General features: G+C 36.8%; 1 protein-coding gene across 2 annotated transcripts in view; it reads right to left on the bottom strand.

Moving 5' to 3' along the window:
* pip (heparan sulfate 2-O-sulfotransferase pipe) overlaps positions 1–19,564 on the bottom strand; it is a 90,562-nt gene that overhangs the window by 52,348 nt on the left and 18,650 nt on the right. The window contains exons 1-2 of one of the 2 annotated variants that reach the window (XM_031990358.2): positions 17,719–18,461; positions 4,624–4,772 (exon numbers count right to left, since the gene is read on the bottom strand). In XM_031990358.2, the coding sequence (XP_031846218.1) occupies positions 4,624–4,772; positions 17,719–17,768 (199 nt within the window). In that variant the 5' untranslated portion in view covers positions 17,769–18,461. Of the gene's footprint in view, positions 1–4,623; positions 4,773–17,718; positions 18,462–19,564 lie in introns of those variants that run through there. The other variant, XM_076365787.1, reaches the window with a different exon arrangement.

Raw genomic sequence — 19,564 nt, 5'->3', positions numbered from 1 at the left:
ATTGTTTATTATTGTTTATTAGCGTTTCGAACAATTTGCATAATTTGTAACGGAACGAAGTATAATTCTTGGTTGAAGCACTGACTCTTGGAAACTGCAGCTTTCTCCCAGTGATCCTCAAATTTGACTTCAGGATAGTAGTTTGGGACACGGTTCCGTTGGTGTTTCGTTTTGTCTTTTGAACTTGAAATTTTTTTAATTTCGAATCTTTTGGATTTTCCTCTGAAAGGATTCTTCGTTTTGGCATGTCGGTTCTATCTACAACCGAATCTGGCTAGTTGAATCGCTAGAAAGTATGTAAGAACGCCGAGCTGTAGTTTCATCGAGTTTTCGAGGGAAAATTTAATAAACGAAAATTCGAATTATTGAGATTTTCTAACGATTGGGCGTATTTGTGAATGTGAATGTCGAATAGCTGAGATGAAATACATATTAAACGCGAGAGAAATAATACGAAGTTTTATGTTACGAGTTGTAGAACTTTTTATAGCGTAACAGAAGGAAAGAAAGAAATTACACATGTTATACGTGCTTTTGAATTGTAGAGGTTAGAATCATCACAGTTCAACTGCATTCACTATTTCTATAACTACTTTCCATCATATCAAAAAGAATAAATGAATTATTTCCAAATATCCACCGAATCAGATATGTAGATTCAACTTTGGAAACTAAAAGTGATCATCGCGTATTTACATTCTAAGTACACTTTCCCTTTTTAAAACTTGATTCGCGAGAAAGAAACAGCGAAAGTTCATCAATCAACATAACGGTCGCTTAGTAATACCATTTGATGCAGATTAGAAGAAAGAGTAGCATCGTGAAAATGATACGCAGGAGACTCGACGTTGACTAATTAGCTTATTTGATATAAAATGAATTTCGCGGTCCCGTTACATAATGCTACCCACTGGAAAGATAATAATCTAATGATACACATATACGGGACCGGAGCAGACGTGAAAATACATGCTCCCCTCTCCGACGACCAACGTGTAAGTGAGTACTTACTTAGTACGTTCACTCTCACACCTTGACCTTCTTCAACCGGGAAGTCTGATCCTTCACGGAGGAACAAGGATACCTCTCGGTCGCGCGTATGAGCTCATTCGTGTCGCAAATGGAACTAAGCTCAAGTAAAATTTCTTTGGCTTGAGGACGAAAAACAGCAAATTGAAGTAATAAATCACAATAAAGTAACAACATAAATAACAGTAGATTACAATAATATGAAAGGCAACAATTTGAAATACTACATTGTAGTACATAACAATAACATAAGTAACAATAAATTACAGTAATATGAATAGCAACAATTTGAAACAATAAACCACAATAAATAACACTAATATAAATAACAATGAATCACAATAACACGATTAAGATAATTTTATTTGAAATAGAGATAAAAAATAAGAATTTAGAGCAACGAATAATTTTATAAGATGGTTGAAGTAATTTTCCACGAAATAAATGTAAAAAATAATAATTCGGAATAATGTAATTTAATTCGAAATAAGGGTGAAAAGCAATGTGGAGCAATAAATCATTTCAACCGCTTTATTATTCGCATGTTAGCGGTAACATGCATTTCGAGCGGTTTAATAATCAAGTCACGTTAACTCGAACACACCTATTATTTAAATTCAATGCGCAATCGCTACTGAAATTAATTCAATACGTGTTCTGCCGATCAATTTTTTGCTCGGATCTCTGTCAGTACCCGCAAAGAACGCGTCCCGACTCTTCGTTTGTTACAAATAAGCATCCGACGAGATAACTTTAATTAGTTACAGGAGAAAACGTTGCGTTGGTCTCAATTTCGTGACAAGGAAAGTAAGTTGACAACCGACAAATAAGGCAAACGTCCCCATTCTACGTTTCAATTACCGACCAGTTGCCTTTTTTTAGCGTTGCCCCATTAAAAAGGTGCAAATAAACATTTCAAGCCAGAGTATTTCATTTGCACGATTCACTCATTGCCGGTTAATCGTTTCATTCAGTGACACTTGCAATTAATATATTAATTAATATAGTAGCATTCGATGCAATTCACGTTAGAACTACTAACCGAGTTAAAATGACCCATTTTTATTTTCCCCGGTTTACTATCGTAGAAAAACGGTGGAAGAGTTCTTGCTGGATATTATCAGACAAACTCATTTATTCGTAAGTACACTACAATGCGAGCGCAGCTAGCTAATTACGGCGAAACTGATTTACTTTTTTCTTAAAAAATCCATACAAATGGGAAAATTTCATTGTGTATTGTTTACTTATTATTATATATAGTCACCTGTAGTCTATTAATCGCCCGTTCATTTTGTATCTTCTGTTTATTTAGTTGGTATTTAAACAATTGCACAGGTGGTCGATGAATATTCTAAATTAATTTTCTCGGAGACTCATATAATAAGATTTCATTTTATACTTTCATCTTATTTCTGTGTATAGAATTCCTAAGGTAAATGCGCCAATAATTAACCAGTTAAACTTATATAAATATAAACATGTAATACGTAATATGTAATATGTAATATGTAATATGTAATATGTAATATGTAATATGTAATATATTAATTTGAAATATGTAATATGTAATATATTAATTTGAAATATGTAATATGTAATATATTAATTTGAAATATGTAATATGTAATATATTAATTTGAAATATAAATACACTGGTCCTGTAGCCTTAACTGGTTATCTAGTTGTTTACCTTAATCGGTCTTCAGTACCATTCGAGTCACCCCGTATATCGAGTTTCACGCAGCGGCGAGGCTCTGCATTATAGCACCGTCCACTCGTCTCAACTCTCACAGGATCCAGCACCGATGAGTCCGCTGGATTTCGAAGAATTCCTATGGATGCGATGCATCACGCGATTTGTCACGGACTACAGCTATCTGTTTCCCGAATAGGAAAGTTGTCGTTCCGCGAGCAATTCGTGACTTTCGAGACATTGAAATTCTTCGATAAGTCTCACCGTACTCGCCATAGTACGAACGATTGAAGTGAAACCCCGGTGTCACACAGCCTCGAAAATGTCCAATTTCGAATTTCTCTCTTTCACGACAATCAGTTGACCAATTATTTATAGAACTGCTAGATTAGAAGCATTGCAGAAGTATGCTTCTTTGCGTCAATCACCTATGCAACGTGGACATTTTCTCTTTTTATAGGAAATGGGGAGTTGCATCGATTTATGTATCAAGATTTACGTTTCATCCTTATACCTCACTTCTAATTCCACTTGAAGTCACATTTGTGATATTAAAGTATCATGAGTAGATTTACATGAAGTATATAAATAACTATACCTGAGTGTTCTTGTTGAAAAATTTATGTTTCGTCCTATGTACGTAAAATATCTTGTACAAGATTATTCATTCTTTTTTTATCCTCCTCGAAACAATACACTTATTTGTATATATAAATAACATATAATACATAATGTACGTATATAATATTTATTATATTTTTATATATTATATACATTACATTTCTATTTATATATACTCATTTTGCAATTAATTTATTCCTCTCCCAGGATTAAAGTTACACCTACATGTTCCGGTACACTTTACATATATTATGCATCTTTCACGAACATTTACGACTCGATGCTGAGTGCAAACGCTGAACCACTCTTCTCGGAATTATCATCTGGACGATGGTTCGCCATGCGACGTCTAAGGGGTTGTAAATGGGAACGATAGCGAGCTTCCTCGAATTCAGCTACAAATAGTGTGAACTGTGGCTGGCAGAGCAACATGGACACCATTCGAAAGAATTTAACATTTCCGACAGTCTCGTTGATAAATCATGTGCTGAATAGATTGCCACTGTGACTCATTCGGTACACAAAATGCCAAAGACCGATAAGAAGAAGTCCATACAGTTTTATCATTTCTTTTCAACGATACCTTTTACCGTTTCTTCTCAGTGATATTTTTTACCCTTTTTTAAAATTATATTTTTTTACCGTTTCTTTCCAATTATACTTTTAGCGCAAAATATTTCGTGAAAATCAACGCAGTCTTATTACGTATTATAAATTAGATTTTTCTACGATTCCTTTCGAATCGTAGTTTCTTACGACTTATTTCCAGTAATATTTTTTTATCGTTTATCTTCAATTTATATTTTCACACCATTCCTTTCCAACTGCACCACCCTTTGCACTCGAACGGCAACTTTCAGTTTCTACTTAATTGGACACAGCAAAATTTTAATATTCGATACTCAATATTAATCTCCATCTAGTGCATCGATATTTAATATTTAATGTATGTTATAGCCAATTTCAAAAAACATCTGAACAAAGAACATTGAATATTTCCATCAAATCCAAAGAGTCAACTCAATCGCAGCTCGAACTCAATGTTGAACAGAAGATGACGCAGCCTTACCACTGTTCAATTATTCTACATTCTCGTCGTTCGCATTCATTTGTGTTACATCGACTGAAACGTATTCTTAATAAGTACTGTGTTTACCGGACAGCAAAGAGCCTCGAAAAGCATCCAATCTTCGTGTCTGCATTACGGGCGAAATGTTGAATCGCATTCAGAGGTATGCAAATTACATACGCGGGAGGAGATAAATCTGTAAACTCACCGTACGAGAGTTGATTCGCCGACAGCATCTCGTCTTCGCTGGGCTGAAGGCGCACCTCCATTTTTCGCAGCCGGGAATGAAGCTCTCTGGTGTGCAGGAAGAGAAACAGCGTGCTGGAAATCGCTATGAGCGCGATCAGTTCGATGGTCCTGGAAATAAGAACTGCGGTGAGAACAACTGGTGATTTGATTGGTTCGTCGGGCACGATGGAAATCAAAATCGTAAAGGTAATAATGGAACGCGTTAGGCTTATCAGTAGCTCGTAAATATAAATACTACATATAAGGCACCGTATAATCGAATGTGAGATTTGATTTTTCAATCGTAGATGTAATTGAAGTTTAACTGTAGATTTAGAAACAATGAAAGATGGAAGAGAATTTTATTATGGAACGTCAAGTGATTTTTGTATGGCGAATTATCTGGTTTATTATGTTAATTACGTGGTAAATCGAACTGTATACCTTTTTCGTGGAAATTATGGGATAGGAATATGGGATTTCGAATCGAAAATTATTTATGAGTAATAAACAATAATGATATATGTAAATCGAGAAGATGATTGGTCATTTTCTTCAAACACCAGGCCCAAAAGGAGTAATGAAATTGAATTACTAAACAGTATTTATTGATTCGGAATCGTAATTGGTTTGGCTACTGAAAAGTTCATCATGAAATCTTCACGCTTTAATCATCAATCTTCGGTACGTTATGTGCCGGCAGTTATTGAACAGTTTATTGAAGATTAATAATCAATGCCCATGGATTTCTTAATCAAACTTTCAATGGCAATAGCAATTACAAACCTGCATCGGCGAATCGTATTGAGTAACATAGTCTATCTATTATTCAAGGACTACCGACGAAAGAGAGTCATTAAGCCGCTTAACAATATCAGGTTGTAAGTCATTGAAAAGTCTATTAATATGTTAGCCGATAAATCGGCGCCCATTAAATTACTCGTACAGACAAAACAACAATCGAAATCTTCTTGCATTTGATATACAAAACTGAGTTCAGTTTGTTCGATTTATTCCGGAAAAATTCAATTTTAAATCGAAACGAAAAAAAGGAAAAATAAAATGTTATCTTTTCGCACTCGACTCTCAATCGTTACTTTTTTCCATACAACAAACTTCTAACGTTTGGTATTCAATATTAAATTTCTTTATAGTATTAATATAGGGATAATAGTATGGTATTCAATACCAAATTTGTTCACAACATTAACCCTTTGCGAACGAGCATTTTCAACAGTTTTAGAGACTCTTCCCATAAAAAATTAAAAATGCATCTCTAATACTAGAAAAGAAGAAAACCACGTATCAGTCTCTTGTTATTTGAACAATGAAATGATTTATTTGCAGCTTTCGATTTCAGATATGGAAGCTCGATGTCGCCATTATGTGGCATTTGACCGCAAAGGGTTAATATACTGACAAGAGCATGGTACTCTATATGAAATTGAATTCAGTTATTCAATTACATCGAGTAAATCAACGTTCAATATTAAATTTTGTACTTATTATCGTCAACGTACCATATTGTAACAATATCGTGCGTTACAGTATAACTCAAAATACTTTCGAGTGCAAAATGTTTAATATCGTCAACTGCAGAAATAAACTCGCATCTATGCAGCGACACGTTTCTCTTTTTGAAACCGAAAGAGTCTCGAGTCGGTTGTCATGTGGGTTGTCAGCGGGCGAGAGACTAAACAGGGCATGGCGAAGTCATCTGTCTCGTAATTGATTATCCTTGTTCACGGCTGAGATTCACGCGCGACCTGGTTTTACCGTGAGGAAGCTAAGAGTACATACATCCCGATGGCCGTGAAAAGGACGGCCAACCGCTGTATAGTAATCTACTTCGAATACTCTAGATTGTCGGATTACGAGGAAAACACTCTAAAATCATTTTTTATTGATAATAATACTGTTTTATATGTATTCTAGATCGAATGTAAGCAAAATCAAGTCGATAGGATTATAAGTTTTATAGTTTTTTCTACTTCTAAAAATAAAAATAGACCAAACTTTTGTTTAAATAACTATAATATATAGATAGACAATTTATAAACATTGAAGTAGAATATGTTTCAAATTAAAAACAGTTTTGCCTATCATTATTTTTCAAAATAAAACAAACATAAATTCGTGACCTACTAACTTGTATATGAATGGTTCAGAATAGCGGAGGTCGATCTATCATCTCCGAGTTCTCAAGACAAAAAGGTTTTTTAAACTGTTCTTGAATGAATTAAATATTAATATTGCAGTGTTATTAATAGTACTGACTGTTGCCGATCACCAATATTAGTAACTGTAATATTAGTATTCAATTACTGAAAACTAGTATTTAATTCTAATACTACTATATTATTCCTAATAATAATTATAAATAATACTAATGTTAGTAACTGTAACATTAATATTTAATTACCCTAAGAACGCTTCGCGAAACTTTTTTCTTCTCGAAATCTTAGAAATAGGAGTTGAATCACTATTATTCAAAGTTACTCATACGTGTTTTAATATCACTTTCGTCACTGTTGATTAATCTGTATAACACCAGCAATCTTTACGCATTTAAGCAGCGTGTACAGTTAGTATACGTGACGTCACTGATACTCGTATTCCCTTACCCACAATTTCCACCTGTTTTTTCCTCCTAATTATCAGATCCAATAAGTAGATCACTGTGTATATATGTACCGACAGTAGACGCGACGCCATCTTTCAAAAGGACGCCACGGAAAATCGTCGGTTTCGCAGAGTTTACGTTGCGCGGTTCATGAAGTTTATGGGACAAGTAATTAAGATCTACCTCGCTTTATTGCCCACAGAAAGAAAAGTAAAAACCAGACGATCCTTATCTCCGTTGCGACGCCGCCGCTCAAACGAAATCACGAATGTGTAGTAAACAGATTTTTCCTTTTACAAAATTAGAAGTTAGGCTGATTGTACGTAGCCACGATATAATTGGGGAGGCGAATTTGTAGTAGGCGATTAATGAAACATAAGATAACAGAACAAATATTTATATATTTAAACAGTTACACAGAATACGTAAGGGAAGAACCTCGACGCCTCGAGCGTTCACATGAAGTGACTTAAAACGACTAACTGCCTACAAACAAAATCGCACGCGACGTGTTTCCGCGCCGTAAAAAACGTACGCCTTCGAGAAGCGTCGCTGATTGTCGACGAACTAAACTAAATTGTCGATCACGATACTTCTAATATTGAGAAGTTAATTAGATATTTTTCGAACTTTACTCAAACATGTAAGAACTCTACTTTCATTGCAAGTTTGATTTTAGTACTTACTAAGTTTAGTACTTACTGACTTAAGTAAGATAGTAAGTAAGTAAGATTTTTACTATGAAAATATCAACAATATTCATGTTTTTTAAACTGAATTCGAAAATATTGATTGCAAGTCTAACATTGTTTTTCGATCGTTCGTATCACGTGTTTCGCTGGTGGTCCCGTTCGCCGCCACATTACGAAATGTTCGGACGTTGGACACGCGTAACAGTGTCGTCGTATGAAATTATACTACCGTACGATGGCCGTCGCGCGAAATTGTGGCGGTGGAAACCGGAAATTCCAGTGAACAATTTCTTATATCACGGTTGAAGTATACTGGAAACGGATTCGATGGAAATTGTTCGTTTCGTCTTCAATGAGCCAAGCAAAATGGAAAAAATTTTCCTAAAAGATACTGCAAACGCCAAAATTGGACATTTTTTACAAAAACTTTAACCCTTGATGTTCAAAATGTTCGACCATCTATTATCTTGTAGTATTTACTTACGTACAATTTCATAACGATAAAATACAGTCAACGTAACTTTATACAACTCTTCCTTTCCTTTTAAGAAATTTGAAATCCGACATTTACAATCTTTTCTATAAATACTCTTCAACTATGAATCAGATGATATACAAGTACTCTTACTCGGTCAAGGTGTAACAACGCTGAATTTCTGTTCGACCGTTGGCACATTGGAGGATACAAGAATCTTCAGCGAAACGTTAACGTGGACGTTACAGGCTGCCCATTAAAACAAAATTATTCGTTCACGGTCCATTAGACTTTTTGTGCGGCACAATTACTTTCGTCCGCCACGGTACTTATATGGAGCATTTAAATTATTTCCGCTATTATTGAAAGCAAGAGAAAGAGACCATGAGGAGTACACGTAGTTCGAGGAGGACGCACATCCGGCAATGATAAATGTCTTCCCAAGGTCATCTCCAGCGTTACTCCAAGGACATAGACGTTTCCTTGCATAGGATTATACGCTTTTTACTACGCCACGGTGTAGACGAAATCAAGACGAGTTGAACGGCCTATCACGACACAACCTTGGCGTAACTTTGTACCGCAAAATGCCAATGTTGAGTCACTTTCAGATTCTTCAGTATAATTAATTGGTACCGATGTTAAAACTACTTTTAGTAGCCTCTTTGATTGCTAGGCAACAAACCTGTAAATCTCTGGCTCGAATTTTTCTCCAAGCTTCAAGAATTCACTGAGTATTCGAATATTCTGAAAGAACTTTTAAAAGGTTCTTCATTAACATGCTGATCAAAGTGACTAATAGAAAACAAATAAAGTCGAATTTACTTGGAACAGAAAATAACGTTACCATTGTAGCCATTATTTTTTTAACTTTGACAGATTTTGTGGGTTTTAATGAAATTTGATTCATTCAATAAATCATTATGAAAATTATTCTTTAATGTTAATGAAAAAGTTGTCACCTAAATTCGAGTGATAAGACAGTCGAACTGTTAAATTTCTCCAAAGTTTATCGTAGAGAGGGTTATAAGAATATTGATTGAGGTTACATTAAATAAGAAGCGTTTCTTTCTTTCTATTCAAAGATGGCGTTTTAATTAGGGAAAGGTATGTCGATGTTGTGTTCCGTATGGAGGACAACGTGAAAGGTCAATGCCGATGAAATTCGTTTGCCTTAGATGCGGGCGCGCGGTACGGTGAAATCAAGTTTCTAGATACCTGGTTCCTCATTATTTACGATGATATCGTCCCTTCGAGTGCCACTATATATACAGGGTGTCGATCAAAGAAACCGTCTAACTCTGGAACCATGTAGACGCATTCAAAGCTATCAGTCTTAAAGCAACCATTAATCATTATATTTTAAAACGCGTCGAACTCTGTACATTTTGAGCAACTATTTCAAACAATAGAATGAGAATAAAGTTATTTGACTCAGTTTGCGAAGGTTTACGAAGATTTAGAAAAGTCGGCAGAGACATACAAAAGTCCACGGAAGTCTGCGAAAGTCTACGAAAATGTCAAAAACTTTGCGGAACGTTACGGATTCAAAGTTTGCCAAAGTCTGCGAAGGCTTAGCAAAATCCACAATACTTCGCAAAAGCCCACAAGCATTAAAAAACGTAAAAAGTGCAAATTTTAAGTCTAATAATAAAGTCTGAATACATGAAACGAGAGGAACCGGCAGACAAGTCGACTAACTTGTCAGCCTGATGTTTTAACATTTGACACTCTACGGTCATCTAATCCCAAAGCCGTTCACCCGTGTCGTGGTACACTTTGTATAGATACACACGAACACGTTGCTCTGCGGGCTTTACGGTTTCTCCGTTCGTGTGTCGTTGACACCGCGTCTCGCGACCGATACCGTTCGTTTCTCGTTTTCTTTTATCGGGACACACGCGTTCATTTCTCCCGGCGCGATTGTTGGCGAGCACGACGGCGGCGGCGGCGGCAGCGGCGCGTCGAAAAACGGTTTCCCGGTGAACAGACTGGGAAGAAGCCTCGCATCGCGCGTTTTAATCGACGACTCGACGACCACCAGTCAATGTTCGCTTTTACACGTCAGAGAAAGAGAGAGAAGGAGAGAGTATTTTGACATGGTTCGGCGAGCAGCGCTTTCAACGCGATCAAATTTGTTTAAGCTATCGCGACCGGTGTCCCACGGTTGCTCAAAAGGCAACTGACCGAGTAAACTCGTCCGATTCGCCAGTGTAAATAAGTCGTTTTCCGCGCGCGTGTTTTGATATCCAGCCACCTTTACTGGTTCCGCGGGGACGGAAATAAAAAACGAACAAACGGGGATCCATGTTTTAAGGCTGCGTTTACATCGCAGCCGCGATACTCGGCTAATGACGTGACGTCGATGACAGCGAAGTGTGGAAATATGTTCCGCCGTTTTAACCACAAATCAGGCATTCTAATTGGTCAGTAATTCTAGGGGTTCTTCTTTAACTCCTTTACATTAAAATTACTGAGCAATTAGAATTACTTATTTCTATCTTCTTTTACAAATACTTCTAGGGGTTGTGTTTTAACTCTTTAATCTTAGAATTACCGAGCAACCAGAATTACTTATTTCTATTTTTTATAAGTGGTTCTAGGAGTTTAATATTTACTCTTAACATTAGAATTACTGAGTAATTAGAATGATTTATTTCTATTTTTTTATAAAAATTAGAACAATATACTTCTTAAGATTTGAAGTGCATAATATAAAAATTCTGAAATGGTTCAATCTGATCCATATGTTAGTTCCAGTGTTAATTGTCTAACTTTCTCGGTAAACACTGTTTGGTGAACTTCATACCAAGTATTTCCCATATGTTTATGAACGTAAAATTAGGATAATTCAATTTCCAGTGACAAAAGCTTTTCGTTTTATGAAGAAGCTGAACAATACTTTTGAATTTAAAGAAATATAAGGTTTAATATTGTATGTCGTGAATTCGTTATGCTAGTATGTCACAGACTCAACAATTTATTATAAAACAATCCGTTTCAAAAGTTGCAATGTAAACGCAGCCTAACGTTTCACGCTCCCGCGCAATTTATTTATTATGACACCACCATGAATATTGACGTGAATGCCCCGAGCACTTTTTCGAAATGGAATTATAGAAATTACAAGCTGGGAATAATACGTTTTCCCTAATAAGGACCGTGTTATGCCTGTAAGGAAACGAAGGTCTTGTTTAAACACCATTGAATTGATAACGGTCGGTGATCGTGCTCGTGAAGATTTCTAATCGACAGAAATATTATTCGGTCCACGCCGATTCGAAGAATCTTTATTCGGTTCTTTCTCCTTTAGAAGATTATTCACCGTGAAATAACTTTTCTGAGATTAATAAGGGAGAAATTAGAAGGCGAGAGGTGAGATTTAAATATTCTCGTTCGCCGAGCTTCGCGAGATTGAAAACAGCGATGGAGACTGAAGTGATGGAAAATTCGAATCACTTCGAATAAAATTTGATATTTTAAATTTCATATTTTCATATAAACTCGAGATATGCCAGACATTTTTAAACAAAGATACATGATTATGAATAAACATCTATATTTCGGTCAATTTTGATCTAAAGTTCATAAAATTTGTACACAGTACTAAAAAGATGTTAGACTTGCTTTATTACTATGTAATAAAATCAAACCGAAACTTTTCGCAAGTGCCTGAAGGAGCAACATATCGCTTCTTTGCGCTCAAAGGGTTAAATGTTATATATATATATATATAACTTTCAATTATCCATCGTTATATAACTAAATGCATAAAATTTGCAGTCTGATCGCGATTAATATAACATACAAGATGCCCTATGATACAAGACGAGAGTTTCAACAACAAATAACAAATAAGAAAAAAATAAAGAAATATTTTTATTAGACATTGGAAGAACTTAACGGCTTCTACGAGATTCTACGAGATTGTTATCATTGGTTAGTGCCACCGAGCACTTTAAGTAGTGAAATTTTGTACACACGCGCGCATACTAATCCGCCATTAAGTGAAATGAAATGGCTTTAAAGTAGCCGGTGTACTTGGACGCAACGTGCCACGGAACTTTGCTTCTTCCTGATCTGACTCGCATGTTCCAACACGAAGTTTCGTTCAAGAGAAAGTTTAGAGAATCCTAAAATATTCGCTAAAGTGGGTACGACAATACATGTAAATGAACTTTTCCTAATTAAACTAACTTTTCTTCTATCTTTAGATTGATAATGTATAATATCAAAAGCAACAGTAAAAAAGTTGCATTTTTTTCTTTGTTATTAAGTTCTTAGCAACGGAAAAAGTCTTTCTGAGTTAATAACATCGTACGTGAGACAGGTCAGTCAAGCTTGAAGCGAGCAACTTAATAGACACATTACTCACGCTGCAGGATTATAATTATTAAAACCTGAAAACTTAGTAACCAGTAAGCACTACATTTCTTGCATGAAAAACAACGAAATTTGACTCATTAACATAACGATTCAGAATTTACATGAATTGTCCATTTGTCAAGAATATTTTATTATTCATTTCATTTATCAGATTTATTTCTTAAAAATAAATTTTTTTTGTTGTTTCCCGATACACGTACAAATAAAGCAACCTGTAATAAATCATGGAAAAATTGTTGTTGAATGAAAATATTTATCCCAGAGGATCTTAAAAGCGTGTTCGTAACAATTTTCCCAAAGATGATACATCTCCCCGAAGGAACAATCGGAATCAATCCTTCCCTGAATACAATACAGAAAAATCGCCGAAAGCATCGAACGTATCTGTGAAGAATGCGCGGCCCCGGCGATTGTGTGCAAAACAGTTTCCCCGGGCGATTTACGATGTTCCATCGCGCGAACGGTCCGCTTTTCCGTTACCCGTTTTTCCATTTCCTCGAAAGTTCACAGCCGGGTACAAAGACCGCGGAAGCACCGTCGCGGGTTTTCAACGGAGGTGGGGGACACTTGCATCGCGTGCTTTTAATGAGATCACCACCCCGACCGCACCACGAAAGTACGAGAGGGGCGCTGTCGTGTTCCAACACGCGAACAGCTTTAACGTAAGCACGGCGCACAGCTTGACCGCATGTGAAGCATCGAAAAAGGAAAGGGAAAAAAGGGAAAAAGGTAACTTTTTCTGATGTGATGTGATGTGATGTGATGTGATGTAACACAATTTATTGTGTGCAAATTGCACTTGATGCATCGAGAAAAAGGAAGGAAAGGGAAAAAATGGCAAAAAAGTGATTCTTTGTAATATGATGGAATACGACACTTGTACTTGGTACATTGAAAAAGAAAAGAAGGGAAAAAAGGCAAAAAGTTGTATGCACCTGGTGCGTCAAGAAAGAAAAGAAAAAAAGAAAAGATGGAAAAACGGAAAAAAGGATACAATGGTAACGGTAATTGTTCATAATGCAACATAACGTAACGCAATGGCACATAATTTGACCACGCTTGGTTCACTGTAAAGGGGGGGGGGGGGGGGGGGGAGAAAAAAGATAACAGTAATTTATTCATAACATAACGTAACGCTACGTACGCCACATAACTTCATCGCACTTGGTGTATCAAAAAAGAGGCAAGAAAAACAAAGGAATGTAAATAAAAGAAAGCAATGGCAATTATTCACAATGCAACGTAACGCAACGCACAACGCAACGTAACGCAACGGAAACTGAACGTCGTAATATCGTATTTCGTTTTGTTGCTGGCTCTTATTAAGCTTCAGATAGATTCTCGAATTTCCATCGTACTCAACAATTGTACGTTCAAAGATGAAAGCAATTGGATGGTACGTGCATAAATTATCCTTACTCGAAATTCAATCTGAAACTGCATATTCATCAGTAATAGTCAGTTATATTAGGTTATAACAGACACGTGCGTGTGCCCATTTCTTTTTCCAGTGTGTTTGTAACATTCAAAAAGTATCATTCAAGAATCCGAATTATTCCATTGGCGGATAATCAAGACTTTAAACGATCCATACCACGAACAATAGCGACTCGGTTAATTGAGATCTGTGTTTCCATTTTTCCTATATAAAGTAAAAGATTTGTCAAATCAATTAAGTCCACGAATCAGGAAGCAGAGACATCATATATCCTCGTTACCCAAAATAACATTAATCTTTTCAATAATTAATTATTTATTTTCTTAAACAAACAAATAATTCTTTTTCTATTTCCTTTTAGTTGTTTATTTTAACGCTTTACTGAACGAGTTAATTTGACTTATAATGACTTGTATTGGCTACGCAAATATGTACCTTAACACTAAAACTACTGGACGGGTCAAATTGACCTATTTCAGAATTCCTAATTCGCAAGTATTTCAATTGTTAAGGCGTTTTCGCGGATGATTTGAAATTAAATTTGTATGCTTGTACAGACACAAAACTAGGAGACTTTTCGAATCTGAAGAAACGTATTGTCTGAATTTTTATAAAGTATTAGAAATAAGTCACTCTAATTGCTAGGTAGTTTCAGTGTTAATTATCTATTTTTAAACCTCTAATTTCCAAGATCTAAATGAACAGATATTAATTTATCTAAGACCGATGGAACAAACTATACGGTAAACGTCCGTAAATCTAGTGTTAACTTCTGAACGAGGATGTACCAGGAGGTATACATAAAACGCAACACGCGAGACACTATTAGCGATCGCTTCAGCGGGTTTCCGAAGCGTACCCAGGAAGCTGGGTTTCTTCCTTTAGAACGTTCCGAGCGAGAAACGCGAATGGGAACGTCTCGCATCTTTACAAGTTGCATCGAGGCCACTGAGCATGTTCGGTAAATCCAGTCGGCCTAGAAAATGGTATCCGGTATGGTACCTGGTCGGTAAACGATCACAGCTTCGCTGAAATTGTCGGTCCCCGATCGAAAGTGCGCACGGCGCACGCCGTGCGGCGTTCCTCAAAAACAGTGAGAGTCCGCAATAATGACCAGGTGTAACGCGGCTACTTTTACAATCTATTATCACTTGCGGTGACACTGACACTGCTCCGTGACTTTCGATTCCGGCGAACGGTCAATAAGAACGACCGTCTTCTTCGCGCTTGGGTTATCGACCTGCAGCCTAGACTATTCAAGTATCGTAAGTGGACTGCGTGTCTTTACTCAAACGTCCATTTCTTTTTCTAATTACTTCGCGTAAATGAGAATTAGATGGATTGTTATTTTGGTACGTTAGCTTTCGAACATTTGTTAGTCTTCAAGTGTTAATGTTCCAATTTCGAAACTTTCAAAAGCTGAGATTGAAAATAAGATCGAGAATTAAGAATTAAATTGTCGAAATTTTTGAATATTTTGAGATTAACAATTGAAAATTTCCAATTTATGATATTCGGTGTCTACTGATAAACTAGTGATATTAAGTAACGCCAGAACTATTCAAAAAAGCTATCGTTTAAATGACATCAATTCTATTTCCGAATGTCAAAAAATTCCTTTTAAATACACAAACCGGTTGATGATCCACAATTCACGCACCAAGCATTATTCCCTCCATCCAATCAACGTGATGGATCGATTTGCTCGTAGTTTCAGAACTACGCAGACTTTGCTGAATGACCTTTCATCCATTACAGTGGCCTTGCCCACCGAACAAATATATATATCTACCCGTCATTTAGGAATGCTTCGATCCGTCTTCCTGGTCTAATAAAGTCCTTAATCGCCGACGTTGATTACAGTGGACAGTATATTGATCCGCGCACGTAAATAATTGCATTAGTCAAAATGGCTTCTTCCTTGTTCTCCCTTGGTACAGTGTTTCCATTGCTCGACAAGAACACGAAGAAACTTAACAAATGATTTGATATGCGTGCAGAGCACCATAGAACTATGATGTTTAACTATGATACAAAAGTCATGCAACATGCGATGTTTGTAGCAGTACTCCGGTAATGATCAATTGTATATTCGTTTCTCCCCGTTACTAGAAACATGTGGTTCTTCGTTTTCCGTTAGTTCGGTGGATTTTCGCAAAGGAAATCTCAGTGAATGATCACCCATAGTGTTTATAATTCACCGGTGAATGCGAAAAATCTGTATCTGAAGTCAATAAATCTGACGCAGCTGAAGGCCGCGATGACCAAAGGGACACTTATCTGTTAGCGGACGGACACATTCATCCGATGAACCCGCCGGTATTCCGGGGTTAAGCATTTTAACACGTTGAAAGCCGCTTGATAAATCGATCCGAGCCACGAGATCGAGTCTCGTGCTGTTTTAAGTGGTTAATGCATTAGCCGCCACGAAAATCTTCAGCGAAAGATGAATAGGAAGAATTATTTATTATTACTTATTCATTATTTGACGTCACGTCCCTTGCATTAGACTGTTATCAACTTACTTGCGTTATTAGTAAAATACTGTTTTTAGTCAACAGTAACATTTTTACTCAGCACTGATCGTCTTCAATTGCTTTCAAGCAATTCAGAAGCAGTTATCAATAACTGTTATGGCAGTTAACGTATTAAATAATATTTCAATATCCAGTCTTTCGTTTGGTTCTCCGAACACTAGATTTACGAAAGGGATATTGAATTTTAGTATCATTATTTGGTTATTAAATGAAAAATTTAATGTTAAATAATGTATCAAGATGTAACACGTTGATATAAAAAAGAAATGGAATTTGAATTTAGGCTAAGTAGCTATACATGCTGTTGGAGAGGGCTTGTATAATGTGTCTGATCATTACTCGGTGTACCTATTTAAAGCAAATATCTATTTGCTAGATTGCAACATCAATCTTTTTGGAAATGAGACTTTATATGAATAAATAATGCTCTACATTTTTTATTTATTTTTCATTTAGAATCTCCTTCTTTCGTCTTATACCATGAGTTCGAATGATGACACTGGTTATATATTAAAATTGGACGAATAATTAACAATTTTCACTAATTTTTTCCCATTACTAGTTCTGCAATTTTTGCATAAATTTATGCAATTATAATACAAATCTACTTTTGTTTAAAATATTTTTTCATATACGTTAGTAAATATTACATAGGGAAAGTGTATGCACATTTGTCTCCTAAACATTAGACACGTAAAACTTTCTACAAATAACAATTCAACTGTATAGAATCACTTGTTTAAAACTGATTTTCAAGAATGTCCAAGACATGACATCAAACCAAGTAATAACCACAAACATTCAAACCTCAACCAGACATTTCACCAAAAAATTCATCAGAACCCACAACTGACATAACCTAATTTCCCGCGGCGCCCCACATCGCAATGATCCAAATCCATAGAAATCAAACGCGGCGCTTACCTCTTCGGCACAGGCACCCGCCTGTGCTTCCACACGTTGTCGTTCAGCATGGTGCCCTTCAAAACCGATTCTTCTCACTAGACAGCTACCAAACTGACTTCGGATCGTCAGATCCGAGACAATCGGACGCGACTCATTAACCGAAACCGAGTGCCAATGTCACGCGACAGGTGCATCCACCTTGCTCCCTCCAACCAAATCGAAAAATCTCCGAATCAGAGAAAAACCTCCCCAATCACTGTCAACTCCGACGGAATATTCCTACTTCCAGTTCGATCAGTGGCTTCCACAAGGATATTCACAATGTCGCTGACAGCCGAAACGTCGATCAAGTGTGCGTCTCACTGGGAAAAGTGTCCTGAATCGGGAATCGACGTTGACGTCCGAATTTTCCGATGGGATTCACGAGGTTGGACAGCTCGAAGGATTTTCGAGAAGAATCGAGGATTCGTTGGCCGGTATCTGTCATCGATCGACGATCGAAGCATGCGACAGGTGCCTGTGCGCGTGTGGCAGCGACCGACCCGTACGCACGGTCGGCTGGTCAGCACGCGACTGCTCGTGTCCGTCGAACGGCCGCTCGGATATTCCACGCGCGCGAGAACCGGCGCTCGTCGACGAGGAGACGACACGCGATACACTCTGCTCCGCGCCCGTTCCGTTACTCAGCCGGCCCGTAATGCGATTCTCTACTCCACATTCGACCGGCCGACGACGACGCTCCGTCCCCACCGACCTCTTTCGCCCGCGAGAAAGGCGCCACTTTCCTGGAACATCGGGAAGGTGCTCGACCTCGAACTTCAATTCGAGCACGGGCTCAGCCACCCAGACCCTACAGCTCCGGCAGCTCCCCGCTTGCGACAGTAGGTCAGAAAAGTATTACTCTCGGTTTTACCGGTGGCTTTTCGTAATGCGAGCAGTGATAGGGCCGAGCATGGTCTTTAGCATCTACAATTGAAGACAGCGTGGTCGTTGGGGAACCGTAGTGACGGTGGCCTATGAAGACATTTTATTTTTAACTTTGAAAAAGTATTATTCTGTTTTCTATCTTAATGACTTTCTCATTTTTTAATGGAATTCAAATTCAGTCTTAATATTCAGAAATAATGGCTAACCATTATGCAAATTAACATTGATTTGTAACCACCATTTGATAGGTCTGTATCGATGTAATCATTCGAGATTTTTCCTCGACGATGTTTGCATAATTGCGCGCGGCATAATTTTATTGGCTACTAATTACCTACTTTTTAATCTAATATGCGCAACAGGTGGAGTTTGGGCCTGTCGGCGTTTAATGAGAAGCAACATGCACGTGTATCATGGAACTTTTAATTAACCGCAAAGAAAACTCGTTCGGAACACTTGAAAACGGGATCAAAAATGTATCGCCAATAGATTAACGCAGCGTGTTATTGTCGATAGCGAGATAAACTTCATTTGCTCTTCGCAAACAACAGCGAGCTCTAGTGAATTTGAATATTTCAATTGAAAAAGACTGCGGGGTTAAGTTTTTCTTTTCATTAAATTTTAAATATTATTTAATGACTATTCATAATACTTCAATATTTTTAAGAATATTCCAAATATTATTATAATTAAATTTTTATTTTACTTAAAATTTAAAAAAATTTTAATTACTTTTACAACACCCTACATCTACTCTTTATTATCGAAAGTAGCAAAAATTAATTTATATCAGTCTCAAGGGCAGTAAATTTTACATACTCGATAAACAATAATTAGTCATTGAAAAGCAAACGATGGGGATTTTGGAGAATGAATATACATAAGCCAATAAACTTCTGGGAACACGTGTCAGCAAACAGTGATTTATTTCTTACGG

Source organism: Nomia melanderi, chromosome 3 (assembly GCF_051020985.1).
Source record: "Nomia melanderi isolate GNS246 chromosome 3, iyNomMela1, whole genome shotgun sequence".
Classification (NCBI taxonomy): Eukaryota; Metazoa; Arthropoda; class Insecta; order Hymenoptera; family Halictidae; genus Nomia; species Nomia melanderi.
Note: the sequence above shows the minus strand (reverse complement) of the source record. Positions and strands in the feature narration are given on the sequence as shown.